Genomic DNA, 21,074 nt, shown 5'->3' with positions numbered 1-21,074 from the left:
AAGACCCATTCCTGGTCTTCTTTTATGGGCATGATACTACTTGCTACTGCAACTGTCACGCAATTTCCAGGAACCGTAGTCAAGCAGTGGACTGAGAGGACTAAGTCAAGACTTTTGTGGAATGGAGAATAGTATCATCAATCAAGTTGATAAAAAAGAAAAGAAAAAGAATAGTATCCCATTGAAGGCCAAAAAAAAAGGAACAAAAAGGAAGACTCTTATTGGCAGATGGATTGCACCCCTAACTCTGCCAAGATCCAATTGTCCAAATGAGGATGAGAAGATCAACTGGGTCTGGTGTTTTTGAATAGGGTTGATTCTCTTCTTCGTAACTACCTGTGTTCTGTATGCTTTCAACAAGGTATGAGCCCCTTACTCCTTACTGTATTCTCTGATAGTTTCCAGTTTCTTCAAAATTTGCTTGTTTACCTACTTGTTTTTTGTGATAAATATATCTACTTGTTAACTGTGTGTCAAATTGATGGTTTATTGACGGATTATGAGACTTTGCACGTTTGATGGGTTTGAACAGTGGACTAATAGTTAGGCCGTGTTTGGATGATTTTGGGGTAAAAGATGTCGGAAAATTCGGGTTTCCACAAGTGAGTTGTGGATCAAAGAGGGAACCACACGCCATTTGAGGTCGGAACTTTTTTTGTTTTCTGTTGCTCAAAACCGGTTACGGGTGAATGGAAAATTGAGTTGGAAAGTCATCACTTGAACAAATTAAGAGTGTGTGACTAAGAGTGTGTTTAAGAGGGTCTTGATACCCTTCTCTAGTCAGCAATTGCCTAGTGGAGTTTGTAAGTGAAATTACTCTCTTACCTTTTCCTATTAAAAAAAAACGAAGGAGTGCAACTAGCTTCCTAAGAAGCAGGGACACTCAAAAAGGAGGTGGCGTGTCCCGTGTTACTCAGACCCTCTTAGATAGGTGTCCGATGCTCCTTTGTAGGGTTCATTGTTAGACAACCAAATTCCTAATTCGGACTGACACTTTTTCTTCCATGTGCTCGACACTTCTTTACGTTTATGATTAAGAATAAATATGTGATTGAACTTGCTAACATGTGATTATCAATATCTCGTAATTTCACTTATCACTATGGTGTAAAAAGTTGGAAAGATAGTAATTCTTAACAACTAATTGTATATAAATTCAATTGAACTTTTTTAAAGAATTTCTTGAGGATTCCTAACCGTGCACTTCTTTTTTAAGGAATTTTTGAGTCTTGTGTCCATCTAGATTTTTCATAACTTTGTAGTATGTTATCTAGTATAAAATTCGGGACATATTATTATGGTGATATGTATACATAACATATATTTGAATATGTTTCATGGTTGTATTTCCAACGTGTCCGTGTCTACATTTTAGAAAATAATGTATTTGCGTGGCCAGGTCGGTGGTATCTGTGTTCCATGCACCCGTGTCCGAGTCGTATCTGTTTCCCATGCTTGTATTGGGAGGTGTGTCCGGGTCGTATCTGTTTCCCATGCTTGTATTCGTGATTCTTAGCTAGCTTCGATCCCACATCAGTTAAGTGGGAAATGTTTCTTGACTATCCCAGACTGGATATTGGAATTATGATTGGGCCCCAAGGGATACCCAAGTTGTATAGAGGGAGGACCGAGGCTCATTTGGGCTTGGCCAATTACCGCCAGTCTGACCGGACCTAGTTAGGTTTGGGTCATTCAGAAAAGTATAATTCATTTTTCTGAAAAGTTTATTTAATTAAATTTTCTTTCCTATAAATTATATTTCTACTCTAGGAGCTTGTTGGTTACAGTTAGTTACCAACCATACCGGTTTGTGCCTGTTTGGATCCAACCATTTGGCCCGTTCATAACTGTCGCCCATAGTTTTAAAAACCGGCCTACGTAGCGGTTTTTCAGCTGGTATCGCTATACCCCTATATCCCTGCTACCCAAAATTCACATTTCGTACTGCCCGTTCCCGCTACGGATCGCCCATAGTTTTAAAAACCAGCCTATATAGCACTTTTTCGGCTGGTACCGCTATACCCCCTATATTGTTGCTATCCAAAATTCACATTTGTACTGGCCAGTTCTCGCTACGTATCGCTTGTTATCTGATATTTTACCCGCTACACAACTGCTTCAGGTGCTTTGGCGCCGCAACTAATTTTAAAATATTCATGACCGCTACACTCAATTCCAATTACGTCTTGTTCGATAGTTCCGCTACCGCTACACCTGTACCGCTACCGCGACACAGTTCCAATCTGCTATTTAAAACTATTCTGTCACCCCCAATTGTGTCTATTTATCGGTTTCAAGCAGGTGTGGTTTTACCTGAAATAGTAGTTTCATTTATGCACCATTCACAGGATCAAAAAAAATTTTATGTTCCATTCACTAATTCAACTTCTCATGTGCCTGAACATGCATTTTGTAGTTCTGAGTCCTGACTCTTTGTAGCACAGATACAGATACAGATATGAAAGATGAGATTTCTAAAAAAATGGCACATAGACACTGCAGGAAGTATGACAAAAATAAATGAATAATAGATATATTTTATACCAGTGGAGACATAGTCATACTTAGAACCATGAAGAATCAATATATATAAGCAAGCATCACATCACACTTTGAATCCAAAATATTAGAAGTAATACACATTTAGCCCCCAAAAAATTTTAAAAATTGCACAATTAACCCTTGTCGTGTCCCTATACGTATCCTACCCCCTAAAGAAATTAATTTAATGTAATGGACATGCCACGTGGCATGTCCCATAAGTATTTTGATGTGTCCCCCCGAGTCGGACACGAGGACATGTAGCCTCTGGGAGTGTCAGTGCTTCATAGAGTTTTGAGAGACCAGTAATACACTGCTGTTGGTTCGGCAGGCACACAGATTGCACTTTTGCTTTGTCGGATCGCTTTTGTACTATCTCTCATAAAACCAATTGGTGTTAGCGAAGGCTTCAATTAAGACTTTTATGGCATTCGACATCGTACCTAGAAGTTTGTTTTTAGAGCGGTAGCAGGGAGTGGCATTGTGTAACTAAATCCATGGGGGCACTGCGGGCCCAACAATCCTTCCTCACGATGATGCTCCCGCGACTCGAACCATGACTTTCTGGCTCTGATACCACTTGTCGGACCGCTTTTCCACCATCTCTCCTAAAATCAATTGGTGTTAGCGAATGTTTCAATGAAGTCTTTTATGGCATTCGACATTGCACCCGCAAGTCTGTTTTTAGAGCGGTCGCAGGGAGTGACATTGTGTAACCAAATCCACGAGGGCACTTCGGGCCCAACATGCTTATGTGTGGTCCACTTGCAGCCATATTTCTCAAAATGCCCAAGTTTAATGACTTCATCAGTCACTGGCCCTCTTGTCGACCATGGTATCTTGAGAGGGAATGTTAGGAGAGTTCATATGCACCTTTGCGGGGACGAATCTATTTGAAAACATAGTGCTAGGCAAGAGACTTGGTCACTTCTCTGTTCTCTGATTCTAAAAACTCTGCAAGTGCTGTAAGAATTACGTTTCCGGATTTCTTTTTTTGTTTTTTTTTTCCTGGTTTTTGTTCTTGCCAGCTTCAGTTTTCTGTCTCTATTTCCTGTATCCTGTTTCTGTACTAGTTTGTTGATTTTGGTTAAACAAATTTTATTTCTTACAACGAAATACCATCCAATTTGTGTAGAGAAATTCTTTGCACATTCTTTTCCTGGTTCAAATCACTCCACAAATTGGGAGAGATTCGGAGACAGATCGGGAGCAGAGGGACGGCGATTTAGAAGAGAAGTTAAGGCATGTTAATGTTAGGTCTAATAGGAACTTAAAGATGCATCAGAAGGGCAAATTGGAAACCGAGCATGACTACCCACTGGTGAAATATGTACTTTAAAAATGTAGTTGGGGCAATTGCCTCTGCTAAGTACCTTGGTATGTCTTGCCTGTGTTGAATTGAAAGTTTGGCAAGTCCATGTGAAACCATGTGCACTGCAGAGCTTCATGTCTTCCTTAAGTACTTATTTGCGTGTTTTTTCATGTATGCAAACTATCCAAACACAAACTGTGTAGGCACCGAAGAGCAGATGAGGAGATGTCGGTACTTAATATCGGAGAAAGAAGAATATCGTCGTTTGAACTTAGTGGGCTCGTATCCTACATCGACACAACAGAGATCCATGAGGCATCTTGGCCTCCTAGGGAATAGAAAGCTTAAATATGACATTTTCCTTGAACCTTAGACCGATTTTTGTATTCTTCATCTTCTTTGGGCATTTTGATTGTCAAAAAGAAACTATCAATGTGTTTTATTTGCTCCCATTATCTGTTGTGTTTGGTTGAGCCGAGCTTGCCTTTGCTCGGGTTTAACTCTTTAGAAAATGAGGCTGTAAATCAGGCTCGAGCTCATTCAGTGACGATATCCAACGAGTTTGACGAGCACCAAAGTGAGCCTAACACCAAGCTATTAGGGCAAAGTCCACTTTCACCCCATGTGGTTATCGCCATGTGTGGATACCCTCCTCATGGTTCAAAAATGACCACATAACCTACCTGTGATTTTGAAAATGTGCGGATAGACCCTCTGCCGTCATGTTTTCTATCCATATTAACGGACACACATTAAAAGACCGATATACCCTCATCATGTCCCTTGATTCTTCTTCTTTTTTAAATCTAATCACACCATCCCTATAACGGAAATTGAATCAAAACCGTTGATTTTGCAAATTTTGATGAGTACTACATCTGTGTCAAAATTCAAGTCAATCAAAAAAATGAAAAGCTCATGGTCGAATCGATTTTATTATGAAATTAAAATTTCAAATTTGAATTGACTAAAAATTAGATCATTGGGTTATTGATGATTGAGATGATTTTTTTTACAGAGATATTCTATTCTTTATTTAATACATTATGAACGACTCAGATTACATTGTAGAGGCATGTGAGATACACCTCCGTTAATATGGATGGAAAACATGACGACAAGGGGTCTATCCGCACATTTTCAAAACCACAGGTAGGTTATGTGGTCAGTTTTGAACTATGAGGGAGGTATCCGCACATGGCGATAACCACATGGGGTGAAAGTGGACTTTGCCCAAGCTATTAATGAACATGTCAGTTTGTTTTTCTAACAATGCCCTTAAGGATTGCAGGGCATGGACCGTAATGTATGCCCTTAAGGACTGCAGGGTAGCGACTGTAATGTTTCCCCTTAAGAATTGTATTGTATCAGTTACAAAAGTAAGGGTAGTCTAGTTTCGTAGGTAGGTTGATGGGTGGTGTGCATCTGCTTATTTTACTCACCATTTGTCCAATAATTTGAGGTTATTCAGATTAAGATAGGCTTGAAAATAGTTGTGTCCAAAAGAGAATAGTTTTATCCTAAAAAGTTGTTTTGAAACACAAGGTGGACGCTAATGGAATCTAAATTTTATAGATAGTTCTTGGCCGAAATATAGACTCAGGAAATTTATGACAAAGGCAATGACAAAATCTAGACAATCACTCCTGTCTGTGAGCTCAAGTTTTCGCTGACTAGATCCTAGAAGCTGTGAGACACTAACGTTTATCGCCACCTTTTTGTTGGGAAATGCTTCAATACACATCCCCTACTTTTGGGAAATGTTATGCCTATGTTTGGTGAATTTTATGCCTCCTTAGGTGAAATGTTACGGCTTGTTTTGGTGAATGTTATGCCTTTTTATGGTTGGGGTTGCATATGGTATGCACTTGTATAGGTGTTGTGCCTCCGCTTCTTTATGATGAAATGTTATGCCTCTTTTTGCCTCAAAATGTTACGCCTATTTGTGGTGAATGTTGTGCCTCTTTTTGGTGAATGTTAGGGGGTGCATATCATATTCTCCCAAAAGGGGGGTGTTTGTAGCTTGACAGCTGACACTCATAGGAGTAACATGCCTCAAGAAGTTATCTTTAGTTTCCACAATATGCTTAACTAGAAAGAAAACAAGAAAGCAAAATGCCAGCAGTAAGGTTGGGACAAAAATTTTATCGCCTTTAGAAGCTGGGACGTAGGGGTCATGATGATCCAGATTCCGGTGGGAGGGATCTTCCTCACGAAGCCAGAGAGCTTTAATAATATTAATTGTAGTGATGGTAGGGGGATGTTGGAAATTGGACACTTCCTCGGTCCCGCTTGTAATGGATCTTGGACCGCTTCCATTTTGATACATAGTTGGCCCTCGAGCTGGTCCACCTGTTATCTATCTCTGGCGCGGGCAGATTCAAAGTGGAAGCAGCAACAATTTTCATGTTTTGCTTTTCTCACTTAAATGTCTATAGCAAACGCACGATATGGCAATAATCACCTTGATTTGGCTTCCTTACACTGACGAATTACGATAGGTGTTAGTCACCTCCGGTACCTAAAAACCAATTAGAGTGTGACTTTGTGCATCTCGTGCAGTAACACTATTTTCTTTTTTATTCCAATCTTTTTTTCCAAATTCTCAGATCCCTATTTAAGCTAAACAACTAAAGATATTGTTATGTAGTCATTGACTCGTAGGTATTGTATTACAAAGACTCTGTAGATTTCAGATTTATTTCATGCTAATTATGTGGAAATTGACAATAAGTTGAATTAAAGAGCCCAAATTTCCGGCCAACCAATGAAAGATTGGGAATCATACTTCCAGCTAAAATATCTATGTACTGTTGGTTCTTCATTCCAAAAGAATTAATGCAGCACAATTAGATAAAGAAAAATAAAGCTTTAGGAATCCGCACCTATGGAACCTTAGTGTTGGAGTTTGTCCCACATCGGTTAATTATCTCCTCCAAAACTAGTATATGAGCATGGACGGCATCTCCACTCTTTGCCAATTGGTTTAGAGTTGATGCTTTAACATGGTTTCGGAGAATTTGTTCCCCTTGTTTTTGCCATAAGTGCACAATTATTTGTTGTGATCGAAGTGTTTGCCATAAGTGCACAATTATTTGTTGTGATCCAAGTGTTATGGATTCTTTGTTTGTCTCTCCACGTGCGAGTCGGGGGTTGCACGTGCGGGGGAGTGTTGGAGTTTGTCCTACATCGGTTAATTATCTACTCCAAAACTAGTATATGAGCCTGGACGGCCTCTCCACTCTTTGTCAATTGGTTTGGAGTTCGATGCTTTAACACTTAGAAATCTACATCTAGGAGGCATCCACAACAGTACTCAAACGATCCATAAATCAAAACAATATTTGATGAGTCCTTTAAATAGGGTCTTCCGAAGGATAAATACTAATGAACATAAGACAACCTAACACCACTATCTAGTGGATAAATTCTAAATAAACAACTAAAACTACTTGGTAATGTCCAATAAATAACAATATGGCAGATAAATATCCTCCCCCTATCAAGAGTTCACCTTATCAAGGGCCCCTTCTTCGTACAAATGTACTTCTTTCGTTACCGTTTAAGCTTTATCAGTTCATTGGAAATTCCAGCTGATTCTTTTGTTCCAATCTTGCAGTTACTTACTCAAAACTTTTTCTTCCGTCTTTTTACTTTTTTGTTACAGATTTAAGTTTCTTGATGCACAGTGAGGCTTAATGGATATTGTTCCAGTGTTATATACTGGGTTCAAGGGCACAATTTCTGCTTCAAACAGTTTGGATGAAATTCATGGATATCTAAATGATGCATTGAAAATGCTTCATGCTAAAAGGGATGATTACAGGAACAGATTTCAGAGGCACAAGAACAAGAAGGCAACTAATGCTTATACTGAATGGAGTTCCATGGTGACGAAGATTGAGAATGAAATGCGAGATCTTGAAACGAGATACGAATTAGAAAAGAAGCGCTCACGATTATGGAAATTTCCTCAACGTTCAGGATTCTGCCAAGACATGAAAGATAAGTGTGAAAGAGTTCTCCTTCTTTTGAAGCAGGGCAATGAACTGGGAGAAGTTATGGTTGATCCTCCGCCAAAACCTGTGGAATTGATGCCCGCACCAGAAATCCATAAATTTAAGACACTTCAGATGCATGTGGATAAGATATTGGATTTCCTAGGGAAAGACAAAGTTAAAGGGATTAGGATCCATGGAATGGTGGGGAGTGGTAAAACAGCCATAATGCAGAGCTTGAATAACCGGGAAGAGGTTCGTGAAAAGTTTGATATTGTCATATGGTTGGACGTTTCAGCAGAGGGTAACAAGGAGAATCTGAGCACAGAGCAGTTGCAAGGGGCTATTGCGAGAAAACTGAAACTTGATGTTGAAAGCACCAGTGATGCTCATGCAGTTGCAAAGAGGATATTGGAAGAGTTGGAGGGTCAGAGGTATTTGCTACTCTTGGATGATGTGAGGCAAGATCTGGACTTGTATTGCCTTGGAATCCCAGAAACTAAGAATGGTAGCAAGGTTGTTTTGACAACTAGATTTGGCCATGTCTGCTCCTCAATCGTTAATAGGGCCGTCAAGGTAGATGGTTTACCCGAAAATGAGGCATGGGAATTGTTTCATGATGTTTTGGAAAATCCAAAACTTACAGAGAATACAAAAATCTCACAACTTGCCTGGAAAATTGTCAAGAAGTGTGGTGGCCTTCCGCTCGTTCTAAAAATGCTGGCAAGTAACTTCAGAATTAGGAAGAGTGAAGATCAATGGGTGGATGGATTTAACAACTTCAGAAAATGGCCTAACATTAAACATGAAGGCATGGGGGAACTGTACGAATTGCTGAAGTTCTGTTCCAATAACTTGGACAGTGCACAAAAGCGTTGCTTTTGTTATGGTGCTTTATATGCTGAAGATAGTCAAATCCCCATAGATTGTTTGTTGGACTGTTGGGGTGCTCAAAATTTTCTTGGCAGTGACGATGATGGAGATGAACTGCGCATCAGTGGCCGTATCATATTGCAGCATCTTAAGAATGTTTCCTTACTTGAGGAAGGTATTACCACTGAGTATGTGAGGATGCACAAAATTATCAGGCAAGTGGCGCTACATGATGGTGAACATACACATATGGTAAAAACCAAGGAAGCCTTGCGAAAAGCCCCAGATATCAAACATTGGTCAGAGAAGAATTGGATCTCTCTGATGGACAATGAACTCCAAATGTTACCAGAGTGCCCAGATTCTAGTGTGCTTTCCACTCTCTTCCTGCAGAAGAATTTAAGCTTGAAAAAAATACCTGTGTCATTTTTCAATCACATGGAAACTCTCCTAGTTCTGGACTTCTATAGAACGGGTATTGTGTCCTTACCTCAATCCCTATCGAAGTTGATCAGACTCAAAGTGCTCTATTTAAATGGTTGCATATATCTGACTGAGCTTTCTTCTCAATTAGAAGGACTTGTGAATCTTGAGGTGCTTGATTTGCGGGGTAGCGGGATAAAACATATTCCACAGCTCCTTGAGAAATTGCTCCGCCTAAGGCGTTTGCTAGTATCATTTCCTGACACCTATTCTTCAGTGGTAGCTACTAATTGCGAAGTGATTTCCAAGCTGTCTGCATTGAAGGAGTTGATCATTGACGTGAAAGCTCCCCGTAAGCAGTGCAGTGACGAAATTCTGAATTCTACCATAGAAAAGATAGTCACCCTAGAACTGACCACTCTCCAGTACCGGTTTTCAGATGAGACAGTAGATGTCATAAAGGTGGAGGCGGCCACTACATATATCTGGGTTCCCGATGCAGCTATTCTAAGAATTTTCCTCGAGAGAGGTGACCTTTGCTTTGCATCATTTCAAGTTTGCATCGGTTTCTATTCAACCTCTCCTCAAATTCCCATGTCTTACCAGTATGAAAGGTACATCAAATGTGGAAACTACAGTCCAGAAGTTTCAGCGTTGCTTGCTAAAGCAGATGCATTTGAATTGGTTAACCACCCTGACGCTGTGAATCTAATGGAGCTCGTTGAGAGCATGAACGAGGTCCGAGGTTTACTGATTGAAAATTCCAGTAAAATCGAAACAATCGTGGATATTAACTCTACAACTAACAGCCCAATACTGCCAAACCTTGAGCAACTCTACGTAAGGAATTTGCCAATGTTGAAGAGCATTTGGGAAGGCCATGTACCATTTGGTAGTGGTCTATGCAAACTCAAGGTTCTTGTTTTGAGAAATTGTCCAATGTTGTTCAAGATATTTTCAGAGGGGTTGGTTCAGACGAATCTGGGAATCCAACAACTAGAAGTTGAAGACTGCTTCGAAATTGAAGAGATAATTATGGGGTCTGATTTTCTGCTTCCAAACCTGGAGAAAATGACACTTAATAATGTGCCAAAATTAAGGAGCATTTGTGCAAATGAATCGATGGAGTGGCACTCCTTGAAGGAGCTTGAGATACATGGATGTCCCAGATTGAGTAGATTACCTTTCGGCAAGGATAATGCATTGAATCTGGGATCCATTAAAACAGATAAAGTTTGGTGGGATGCGTTGCACTGGCAACAGCACGAGGTCAAGGAACACTTTGAGCAATATTGCACCTTCAGGTAATGCTTATGGTTAGGAAATATCCTTTATCAATGAAAGTAACTTAAGATATATGTGCTTCTTTTTATCAAGCCAGCTACCATTTGAAAATTTTATTCGTTTAAGATATTTCAGAAGTCAACTCCCTTGGTGCTTTTGATGAGATCCATTTCTCTTAATTTGCTTTACAGGAGTACTATTTTTGTTGATCTCAAGTACCCGGCATTAATTTCAAGACCCATGTCATTTTTTCTGACCGAAATGTATGGGACTTGGTTCAGCTGGTTTGTAGATAGGGTTTTGAGCTTCCTATTACTGTATTACGTTATAAATAAGGTCTTGGCATTCTACTTATCAGCTTTAGATTAATGGGATTGTGAGTCGATTACGGCTGTGGCCTTTTGTGGATTAGAGCTGTGCCCTCGCATGCTTCATCTGTCCCATCTCCCTTTCCGATTTTGCGTGTCTAATTACACGGCCTGCACTATCAACTACAGATTGTTTGAAAATTGAAACCATTTAGGTGCCATAGTACTGATACCTAAAGTCATTTTAATGTAATGGGTGTAGAATCCAAATTTCATTCCTGGCCTTAACGCTTACCCAATGTGGGTACTGAGTACTGATCTGCAGATCAAATTGAACACGAATCTGACATTGTTTAGGAAGCTCGAGGTTGTAGGTTGAGAACTTTTGAATTCATAATGTTAGTCTTGGAATCACATATCTTTTGACCTTTAGAACTTAACCGTTAAAATGGTGTTTTTAAAGTTAGTTGTGTCTCAGTGTGTCTAAGACAAACTAGGGTCTCAGCTTTCAAGCCTACACATGAGACATTATCATCAATGTATCATGTATGTTGAATCTGAGACTATGAAATTGCATCTTAGAAATACGAATTCTTCTTGATATTAGAAAATTGACTCGATAGTTGAATCTGAGACTATGATTAAAGCCGAGAGATGAAAAACAATTCAAAACTTTGATGTCATTAAGCTTTAATACCAAATGGGTACAAAACGAAGCTAAATCATTGTCTGTTTGGTTTTTTTAGCCTCAATCACTTTGTCTATTCTTTGTTCACTCCGAATTTTGTACGTTAATTTACTTGTTGAAAAGAATACTAATAAAACACTGGGATTTCAAGACCATGTCTTGGTATTACGTTTTGGAAGTGTATTAGGAAAGTGGTCAACTCGTTTCTGATTTGCTTTTTACTTCAACTTGTGCAGCACCATGCCAACTACTGCTACTGGTGTTATTGACAGCATTGGCGAGGGGACATCCAGACGCATGTCCCAGGGAGAACTTTCTAGGGCTGCTCCCAAGAGAAGGCTCTCAGAAGAAGAGAAGGGGAAAGCAGTTGCCTCTCCTGAAACTAGCAAGAGAGGTAGATCTGAACAAAATCCCTGGGTCTAAACAGGATATCCATCCGATAGCAGCTAGTAGTTGGACTGTCTATGGTGACGGTAACCAAGTGTCATTAACTTTCTGCCTATAGGGAACAGCTGCTGCTGGGGGATCAAACGTTCAATGAAATTTGGTCTTGGCATGACAGTATTAGTTATTGGGTCTTAGTATATAACTTGACAAAATCACACTTTAAGGCATTTTGTAGGAGTTTGGAGACATGGCAGGGGTCTTCGTTACATGTTTGTCATAATTTTGATAATAAGTTTGTTTCCGTTTCAGTTGACTTATCTCTATGCATAGTTTGTGCCAATCTGCACCTATCCCTTCTTATTTTGGTTCTTTCATCAGTTTCTCCGGCTTGGCTTACCTTAGATTGGTTACCCCTTCCTTCCACTTACACATTTCCTGTATCAAGAATGTTTTTGTGTAGTGATAAGGTTTGGGGGAGATGGAACTCGTGAATCTGTTTGCAACGGCTCCATATACTTGCTTGATATCTTGGGCTGCTTTTCTTTTTCTGAAACTGCAATAACTGGGTGCACCATATGTGTTTTGTTTGAGTGTGAATTCTTGCTGCTGTTGCATTCTCTGTTGGATCTGAAAAGCGTTCATTAGCCACCTATATCCAGTGTCACACGGACACGGGTATTACCCCCTGTTTGTACCATAATTAATATTTCTATTTTTATCCGTCGATCAGGCGACACGTGGCAAGGGTAAAAATGGGTAAGTGGAAGAATGGAATGGACTCACCTTAATAATTTAGAATGGAAGTAAATCGATGGTGAAACTATAAAAAGTCTTGCCCGTCGATTGGCCTACACGTGGCGTATTCCTATGGCCTTTTTGTCCGTCGATCAGGTGACAGGTGTCAAATGGAACTGGATCCCATGATTCCACGATTGAAGAGGACGATAACCGCAATTAACGAGACAATTTTCTCAACGTGGGCATGATCGGCAGTTGGAGGAAGTTCTTAATCAGAAATCAAGGGAGTTTTTCAACTGCTACTTTGGGGGGAAGATTTGAATTCAAATGTAAAAAGGCCTATTTAAGAACAAGTTAGTAGCAGTTTCAAGGATACACAAACAACGCCAATCAGACCTTTATCTTTTCTTTTCTAGGAGTAGAGCTAACTTGTAATTGTTCACTCAATCATCTCGATTGATTGTTTGGCCTTTATCTTTTCTTTTCTAGGAGTAGAGCTAACTTGTAATTGTTCACTCAATCATCTCGATTGATTGTTCTTCTACTTTGAGGGTTAATAAAGTCCATTTTGTTAATCTTCTTCCATACTTCATCCACTTCATTGTTTGTTTCCAAAGAAGTCCTGAAATAAGGCAAGGAACCAAACTCCACTTTTCACACCCACATTCCAGCAAACCTCAAATACAATTTCCCGTCGATTCTCCGTTGATTGGAAAGAAAACAAGAATTTTGGTAACACCCCCGAGTCTGGAACCCCATATTCAGAAAGGAAACAAGGAAACGGGCGACATTGCCCCATGTGAGCATGATGTTCAGGGCTCTAGCCATTTGAACATAAGAAGGTGGAGTAAAGAGATCACGGTGAAAATGACAAAAAAGCAAAAATACATTGTTGAAGGATGAAACCTCGAAGGGACGGGTATAAATTGGTCGGAGGAACCTTCTTGAGGGAGCTTGAGAGGATTCACATAGATGAGAAGAGTATGGTGAGGAATGCTTCACCCCTTGGTGAAATTATAGGCTCCTCAACAGGCATCTTACAATCGTGTAACAGGGAGCTTGAGAGGATTCACATAGATGAGAAGAGTATGGTGAGGAATGCTTCACCCCTTGGTGAAATTATAGGCTCCTCAACAGGCATCTTACAATCGTGTAACTCTGGCTGGATGGAACGATGTAAGCTGGTTTCAGTTCCTGATTCGTTTTCGCGAACGTAGAAGAAGTCCTGATTGCAAATGAAAAACGAGCACAGAAAATAACAATTAGTTTCACCTCTTTTTTCTTAGCTTACATCCTTGGAATAAAATTTGCCCGAGGAGGAAAAATGTGCTAGGGACGATTGTTGGAGGTGAAACTAATCTTTGAATATTAATTAGCTTCGAAGCTGAGCTAAGTTAACTCTCTTGTTTAAAGGAAGCATAGGCATATTGTATTCATTATACTAGAAGACAAGTATAAAGGACACTAACGGGTCATGATTACAAAAAAAAATCCAAAAGCAGCAAAAAGCGGTTACAGTAGTGCATAATCCACGAGCCCATTGAATACAGGTTTTGGAAGAATCAGATTTGCATCAAGTGAAAGCACCAACCTCGCCCCCATCATTGCCGTCTCTACCGCTACTGGCGGAACTCCACCACCATCTTCTCTGGGAAGCCGTCCTGACACTGGAGGTCCAAATAACTCTAGAAGACTGAAATGAAGGGAAAAGACACTTGCACTCCTAAATAAAGTTCATTCAATCTCAAGTACTTTCTTTCTGTTGAACTATACACATAAACCCCTTGAGATTTCCTGTTCATAACTTGGTTGATTTTGATCAACCAAGGTCTTCACATCCATTTTCCTGTACTGACTTAACTATTGGAGTGCTCTCCGGCCAAACACAATTAGCTGGTGAGCATCTGACGGTGCTCTTGTTTTGCAGGCACATGTGATAAATGGTTCCATTAAATTAATAATCACACGCTAGGTAGTGACACAAAATTAAACCCGCTACATGACAGAACAGTTTGCCACTTTTACATCGAAGCTTGAAGGAGAAGCAGCAGTGCTGAGCAAAAAAAAAAAAAAAACACAATTACAGCAGCAGTTGCACCCTAGTACTCATAGGCATCCCCCGTGATCAAATATGATGACAACATTGGCCTGGACCCAAACAAATGAAACGCTCAGGTCCGATAACTGGATATAATCACAGGAGGATGATGGGTTTTGGTTGAGGTAGGGTAAGATGGGTCTTTCAACTCATCGTTTGTGCACTTGCTTGTATCCAAGCCAAAAGCTGATTTGATGGGGTCTGTAGGAGTAGTGGAATCAAACATTATGCGAGGAGGAGCTTTAAGTCGGTTGTTGCAAGTATGGTGGTTTGTGTATGTGGTCTGATACATCAGTGGGTTATCCTCGGTTCTTTGCACCAGTTTCTTGGCTAGGCAACCCTGAGAAGTCCTGTAAGTACACTCATAGTAGTAGCTCCTGCACATTAAAAAAAAAAAACTGGATTAGCTAGCCTTTTAACTTCCAGGACTCCAAAGCCCAAAACGTGTTAGTATTTTATTTGAAATACCAGTCAAGTGCAGTTTCATATCGGTTCCTAATAGATGGAAGTCTAAATGGTTACCCTTTATAAGTCTTAAAATCCTAAGGAGTGTGTCACAAACTCACGATATTCTTGTTCGTTTGTTGATGCACCATATATTATTGCGGCTCAAGGCTTTTGTATTTTGAGTAGGGCCTTGAGCCTAGGGTCGGCAAATGGTGCCTTGGATCCCAAAAGTTCTACTTTGCCCTTTCTATTTTTCGAGGTCTCATACAAAACAGCCAATTGAAGTCCTCTAATCATTTTAAAGCAATGTCCGTTCATTTCCCAAATGCATGTTTGTTTATAACATGAAGTTGCCTGCAGACTCTGTATACCAGTTACAGTAGCCTACCGGAAAAGGAGATTTTCCAATTTTAAGTTGATGAGTTGATCACATGATTACATCTTACATATGGTCAACCATGTCCAAGAAAAATTGAACTGCAGTACGTTATATATCGAAAACTGATCAACAATGGCCAAGAAAAACTGATAAATGTCTACTCTATTCCTAGAGGGTGGAGAAGGGGTGCTCTAAGCGTGGGGGGACCCGCAATTCCTTTGGCCAGGGATGAACCCTCAACATTTTGGAAGTCTTGAGGAGATACCACCGGACTAAAGGCCCATTTGATGCCGGTCAAAGTCCTTGAAGTCATTCAAGAAGTCATTGAGTCGATCAAGGAGTCTATTTAAGTTTTAAAGTGTCTTTTAAGATTTCAAGAGTCTTCCTAGTTTCTAGAAAGTCAATTGTCTTTATTTTTTCATTAAGTTTTAATTGAAATCTTAGTTTATTTTTCCTATGATGGAGGATTGTTCCAACAAGTCCTATATATATCTTTTGCTATGAATGAAATGAGTAGTTTTTGAGTGTTGATTAAAATAGCCTTTGGCTTGTGAGAAGATATTCTTCTTGCAACTCTTATCCTTCAGTGGATTCCGATAGGTGGTGAGTTTCCCGTTACTGTATCTCTTAGGTGGATTCCTTAGAGTGGTGAGCGGTTCCTAGCCCTGTATCCCTCGTTAAATCCTCAGGTAGTGTCAATCTGTACCCCGTTGGGTTCCTAACTTGGGTGGTGAGCTTTACCCTTTTTATCATTCTCACTTTTCTTCTTTCCCATCTGCAAAATCCAGTATCAAATTGGTATCAAAGCTCTTGGGTTGCCATGGCTGGGGTGGTACAACATCAGCAACAACAAGAACAACAACAATCATTTCAGAATCCACATCGTGGGGAGGACAAGGATAGTTTCAAGGTAGACGATGCTACTATTGAATGGCCTTTTACATAAAAAATTATTCCAGATCCAATTGTGGATTAGTGTAAACCACCAATTTTCGACGAAGAAACGACTATTATTGAAGAAGTTTCTAAAGCAAATGATGAGTTCCAAATACGTGGTGGGTCTTTCGAGCAACAAAATGTGGATCCATTTTGGAAATTTATTGAAGGCTCTGCAAGCAAGAATCCATGGGTTACGTACCTAGAGCACAATGTGAAGGAAATAGTTCATTTAGTTTTTGGCGATGTTTTAAAGTTCACATCTGAAAAAATTAATTTCAAGTACAAGGTTGATGCAAACAAGATTCGGCGTTCTAAACTGTTTCAAGCCTTGGAAACTCGAGGACGAGTTTTCTCAACCGGGGGAGAATGATGCCGGTCAAAGTCCTTGAAGTCATTCAAGAAGTTATTGAGTCGATCAAAGAGTCTACTTAAGTTTCTAAGTGTCTTTTAAGATTTCAAGAGTCTTCCTAGTTTTTAGAAATTCAATTGTCTTTATTTTTTCATTAAGTTTTAATTGAAATCTAAGTTTATTTTTCCTATGTTGGAGGGTTGTTCTAACAAGTCCTATATATAACTTTTGCAATTTGCTATGAATGAAATGAGTAGTTTTTGAGTGTTGATTAAAATAGCCTTTGGCTTGTGAGAAGATAATTCTTCTTGTAACTTTTATCCATTCCGATAGGTGGCGAGTTCCCCATTTCTGTATCTCTTAGGTGGATTCCTTAGAGTGGTGAGCGGTCCCTAGCCCTTTATCCCTCATTAAATCCTCGGGTGGTGTCAATCTGTATCATGTTGGGTTCCTAACTTGGGTGGTGAGCTTTACCCTTTTTATCCTTTTTACTTTTCTTTCTTCACATCTGTAAAATCCGGTATTACCATTGACTAGTGGAAGAACTTGATTATGCAAGTTTAATAAAACTTTGGTAGGTAAATCTAGTCGAGAAGAATAATGTTTAATCTATACTTGTTTACTTGTCTATCCTTTTTGGATTTTTGGTGATACAATTTTTCATTTGTTTCCTCTCGTAGTTGGGCTTGTGTTTTCGAATGTTTCTGTCAACATATGTTGAGGACCTCATCTTAGAAGTTTGCCTTCAAACCGAAAACTGATGGGTAGTCCTGATTTCTGGACTCGCTCAACAACATATTTAGAGTGCTTGGAAGGAAGATTTGAGTTTTTGGGCACAAAAGATCACTGGATAAAGTTGGCACAAGCCCCTCCCTCAACATTCTTAAGAGTTTTTGCTTCTGAAAATTCGAGGAAGATTAGTACTGAAATCAAACCTTGGGTATCTGGGATTGAGGACTTCTTTCCGTCTACATTGTCTCCATACATGACCATCGTCGGGTAAATTTGGGGTGATTCTTGTGCGTGATGAGGGGTTCTTTCTGCATTTAGAGATATAATATTATGAACTCCATACATAAAACACAAAAATTCTCTCAAGTATAAGGGATTCAAGGGTTTCGTGGCCCCAATCCGCTAAGGTTTGTATTTTTTAAGTACTTATTTTATAGACATGTCATCCTCTCACAATACATCACTTTTAATTAAAATACAACACTTTTAATTAAAAATAAGTATTGATTTCCCTTATCGGAACAGGGCCAAGCTAATAAGCCCAGACACGGACACAAACATGGACACAGAGTCATAGACACATACCAGCAATTCTAAATAAGCACGGACAGAGATTATTAGAAATGCACTATCAATCAAGAAGAAAGAAAGAAAGAAAGGCTAATCAAAACCCAGAATCAGTCGATCAAGAACAAAGAACGGATAATCGCTCACCTTATCGAAGTACCCAAAGTATTCAACGGTGCCCCGGGGTTCTCCGGACTCGGATCGGGAGCCTTGCCGGAATTCAGTATCGAAATAGTATCCGCAAACGACCTCAGGATTTTCCCGATCAGATAATCGGCTTCAACGGATCTATCGGTACCGAAGGGCTCGTGGATGATGGCTCGGAGCTGGTTTGCCAATTCAAAGCCTTCGGCCAGCTCATGAACGGCGTTTTCCCGGCGAGCTAGCAAGTTTTTCAGCAAATTGGAGTCCATTTTCGTGACTTGAATTTGTTGATCTCTCTTCAGTAGGCTTGGAAAGTAAAGAAGGGTTGGAAGGGTTTTCGTTTCATGTACTCCAAGGCGAACGAAAAGGACAGTTGCTTGCTGGGAAGATTGGAGTGAGCTTTCTTGGAAAACTCAGACGACTTGACGGAGTAGAAACGAGCAATTCGAACAAAGATGCATTTGGAATCTTTCTCATTTAATATACGTGGATCCGATACGATTAATATTTAGGGGTGCTATGAAACGCTGAGTCGTTCGCGACTTGTTCAAGACTCGACTCAAATCTAGGGACTCATCAAATTTTCATCGCTTAAAAACTTAATGAACGAACATCCACAATCTAAAACTCGGATCAGTTCGGCTATTTGGATATGTGTACATTATTATTTTTTTCAAGATTATATACATAAGAGTTAACGGTATATTAATATGTAAGTCCACAATGGATTCAGAGACTGTTTATAGTCCTAAACCCCAACAACGTTACCCGTGGGGCTCGAACCTCCGCCACCGCTGTGGGAGGGTGAGAAAACCAGCTGGTGGACATTAGTTTGAGCAGATAACTTTTTTGGTTGAAAATACTCATTCGTTCTAATTTATTTATTTTTGGGAGAGTTTGCGCAATATTTCGATTGATTATGTTTGATAATTTATAATCTTTCAGGTGATTTTGAAATTATAATTTTAAAAAAATTAATTAAAATTTTTCAAACAAAATTTTTATTACATATATATTAAAAGTATTATTAACATAAAAATAAAATTAATTTTTTAACCAATTAAAATAGAAGAGAAATTTAAAAATTACTAGTACGGAAGGAGCAACCCCAAAGACCTCTAATCCACTCTAGTCAAGCACCACCCTTCTAATCTCTTTCATTCCATTGTTTATTTTTTAGAGAAATACATATTAAACCCTAGAGTTTAACAGATATTGGAATTGAAGTACATTACTTTGTAGGGAAATATTTACTTACAGCACTTGTGCTTGGGGCAATTTTAACTTGCACACCTTCAACTTCTTTTTGGAATTGAACTACAATCATATTGTAGGGGAACTTTTACTTACACACCTTATGATTGTAGGGGAACTTTTACTTACACACCTTGTGCTCGGGGCGATTTTAACTTACACACCTTCTAACTTCATTTTTGGATACTTACACCCCCTTTACTATCAGGTTAAGTGATCATTGTTATCTCCATTAATTGAACTTGTAAAAAGTCTAATTTTTGCAGACCCTCTCTCCACCGACTGTGGGTCCAATAATTTTGTTTAAGGCCTTAGACCTTGTTCGTTTTGAGATTTTGGATTTTGAATTCTAATAATTATCCTATTTATCTTCAATCATTACTCACGTTTTTCTCTCTAATTATTACCCATATTTTCAATTAATATTCTATTTCTCTCTATACTCATTACTTACAAATCCAAATCCAAAATTTCAAAATGAATGGGGTCTTAGGGTTTGTTTAATTAGAAAGAAACAAAATAATGGAAAAATTATCTTTGCAAGTTTTAATTCAATCTCGGTTGAAAACATATCCAATTTTTGCAGAGATAAGTTATCTACTTGTTATAGAGATAAATTTTGAAAAAGATAATTTTATTTGCTAATTATTTTGGACATATACAGAGGTAAGATTTTACAGAGATAATTTTATCTGTGAGTTATTTTGTTGTGTTGGATAGATGTATCTCCCGAGGTAAGCTTTTATAGAGATAAGGTTATGAGTTATTTTTTTTGTGTTGGGCAGATGTAGCGATAAACTTTACATCGAAAAAGGTAGCGTACCAAGATTCGGAAGGTTTCCTGTGTTGGTGAGATTAAAGCATGAAGATTGTGTAAGTATTCACATCAACTCCATTCCACATTCTCTATTTTCATCTTTCAAACTTCTCTTAAATAATATTTTCCTCAAATTCTTTATATTTGAAATTTTGACTTCAACATGGTCAACATTGGTCTCTCATTGGAAAGATCTTGGCGACCCACTCCCGTAGGGCACCTTTGGTCGGAAACTACACTGTTATCATGCATTCTTCATTTGCATTAGAGATAGACAAGCTTTCTTATACGAAAAAGAGCTCAACGAAGTTAAGTCGGTCTTCTCTCATCCTCGGCAATGTCGCCAAAAGGACACAAAATACACGAAAATTTTGCCCTTTGGGGTTGGATTTGAGAACTTCTTTTTGTTGTACTTGCATGCCAAGATGTAGCCGATGGTATAAATTTGAAGAACATTAAAGTTGTGGAATCAAAGTTATACCTATTTCATAGAAATAAATCAAAAGGCATAAAGGATATGGTTGTCATTGAAGTTCAAAATCATAAGGTAAAATGGGTAAAGTAGGAATTTTAAAGTCTCCAAGTTCAAAAGGCGACCCCTAGTTTTAAAGAAGAAATCTCAAAAGGCAAAAGGGAAAAATACTCTTGTACCTATAAATAAGAAGGAAAGCTCAGAAGGAAATTCATTCCATCAAACGTACTGTGTCAAACTACACCCTTTTAAGGTTTTCTATTTAACTTAGTTGAGTTTGATCAACCAAGTTCTTGAGATTGAATTTCGTCTCCCGACTTGACT

At 39.0% G+C, this 21,074-nt stretch overlaps 2 protein-coding genes across 3 annotated transcripts; one reads left to right on the top strand and one right to left on the bottom strand.

The window, feature by feature from the left end:
• Positions 1 to 138: 138 nt before the first annotated feature.
• Positions 139 to 12,174, top strand: LOC131307662 (disease resistance protein RPS2-like). The gene is made up of 3 exons (XM_058334292.1): positions 139 to 361; positions 7,521 to 10,451; positions 11,664 to 12,174. The coding sequence occupies exons 2-3, from the start codon at positions 7,552 to 7,554 to the stop codon at positions 11,848 to 11,850; spliced, it is 3,087 nt and encodes a 1,028-aa protein (XP_058190275.1). The 5' UTR covers positions 139 to 361; positions 7,521 to 7,551; the 3' UTR covers positions 11,851 to 12,174.
• Positions 12,175 to 14,486: 2,312 nt separating this feature from the next.
• On the bottom strand, positions 14,487 to 18,705 carry LOC131308271 (probable WRKY transcription factor 70). 2 transcript variants are annotated; one of them, XM_058335144.1, is made up of 3 exons: positions 18,211 to 18,705; positions 17,700 to 17,804; positions 14,487 to 15,027 (listed from the first exon to the last, which is right to left on the bottom strand). In XM_058335144.1, the coding sequence occupies exons 1-3, from the start codon at positions 18,474 to 18,476 to the stop codon at positions 14,724 to 14,726; spliced, it is 675 nt and encodes a 224-aa protein (XP_058191127.1). In that variant the 5' UTR covers positions 18,477 to 18,705; the 3' UTR covers positions 14,487 to 14,723. The 2 variants fall into 2 exon arrangements, with proteins under 2 accessions (XP_058191127.1, XP_058191128.1); XM_058335145.1 differs by lacking the exon at positions 17,700 to 17,804 and having other exon boundaries at positions 18,211 to 18,692.
• Between the last annotated feature and the right edge of the window lie 2,369 nt (positions 18,706 to 21,074).

Source organism: Rhododendron vialii, chromosome 11a, assembly GCF_030253575.1.
Source record: "Rhododendron vialii isolate Sample 1 chromosome 11a, ASM3025357v1".
Lineage (NCBI taxonomy): Eukaryota > Viridiplantae > Streptophyta > Magnoliopsida > Ericales > Ericaceae > Rhododendron > Rhododendron vialii.
The sequence above is the reverse complement of the archived record's forward strand: the minus strand, read 5'-3'. Positions and strand labels throughout refer to the sequence as shown.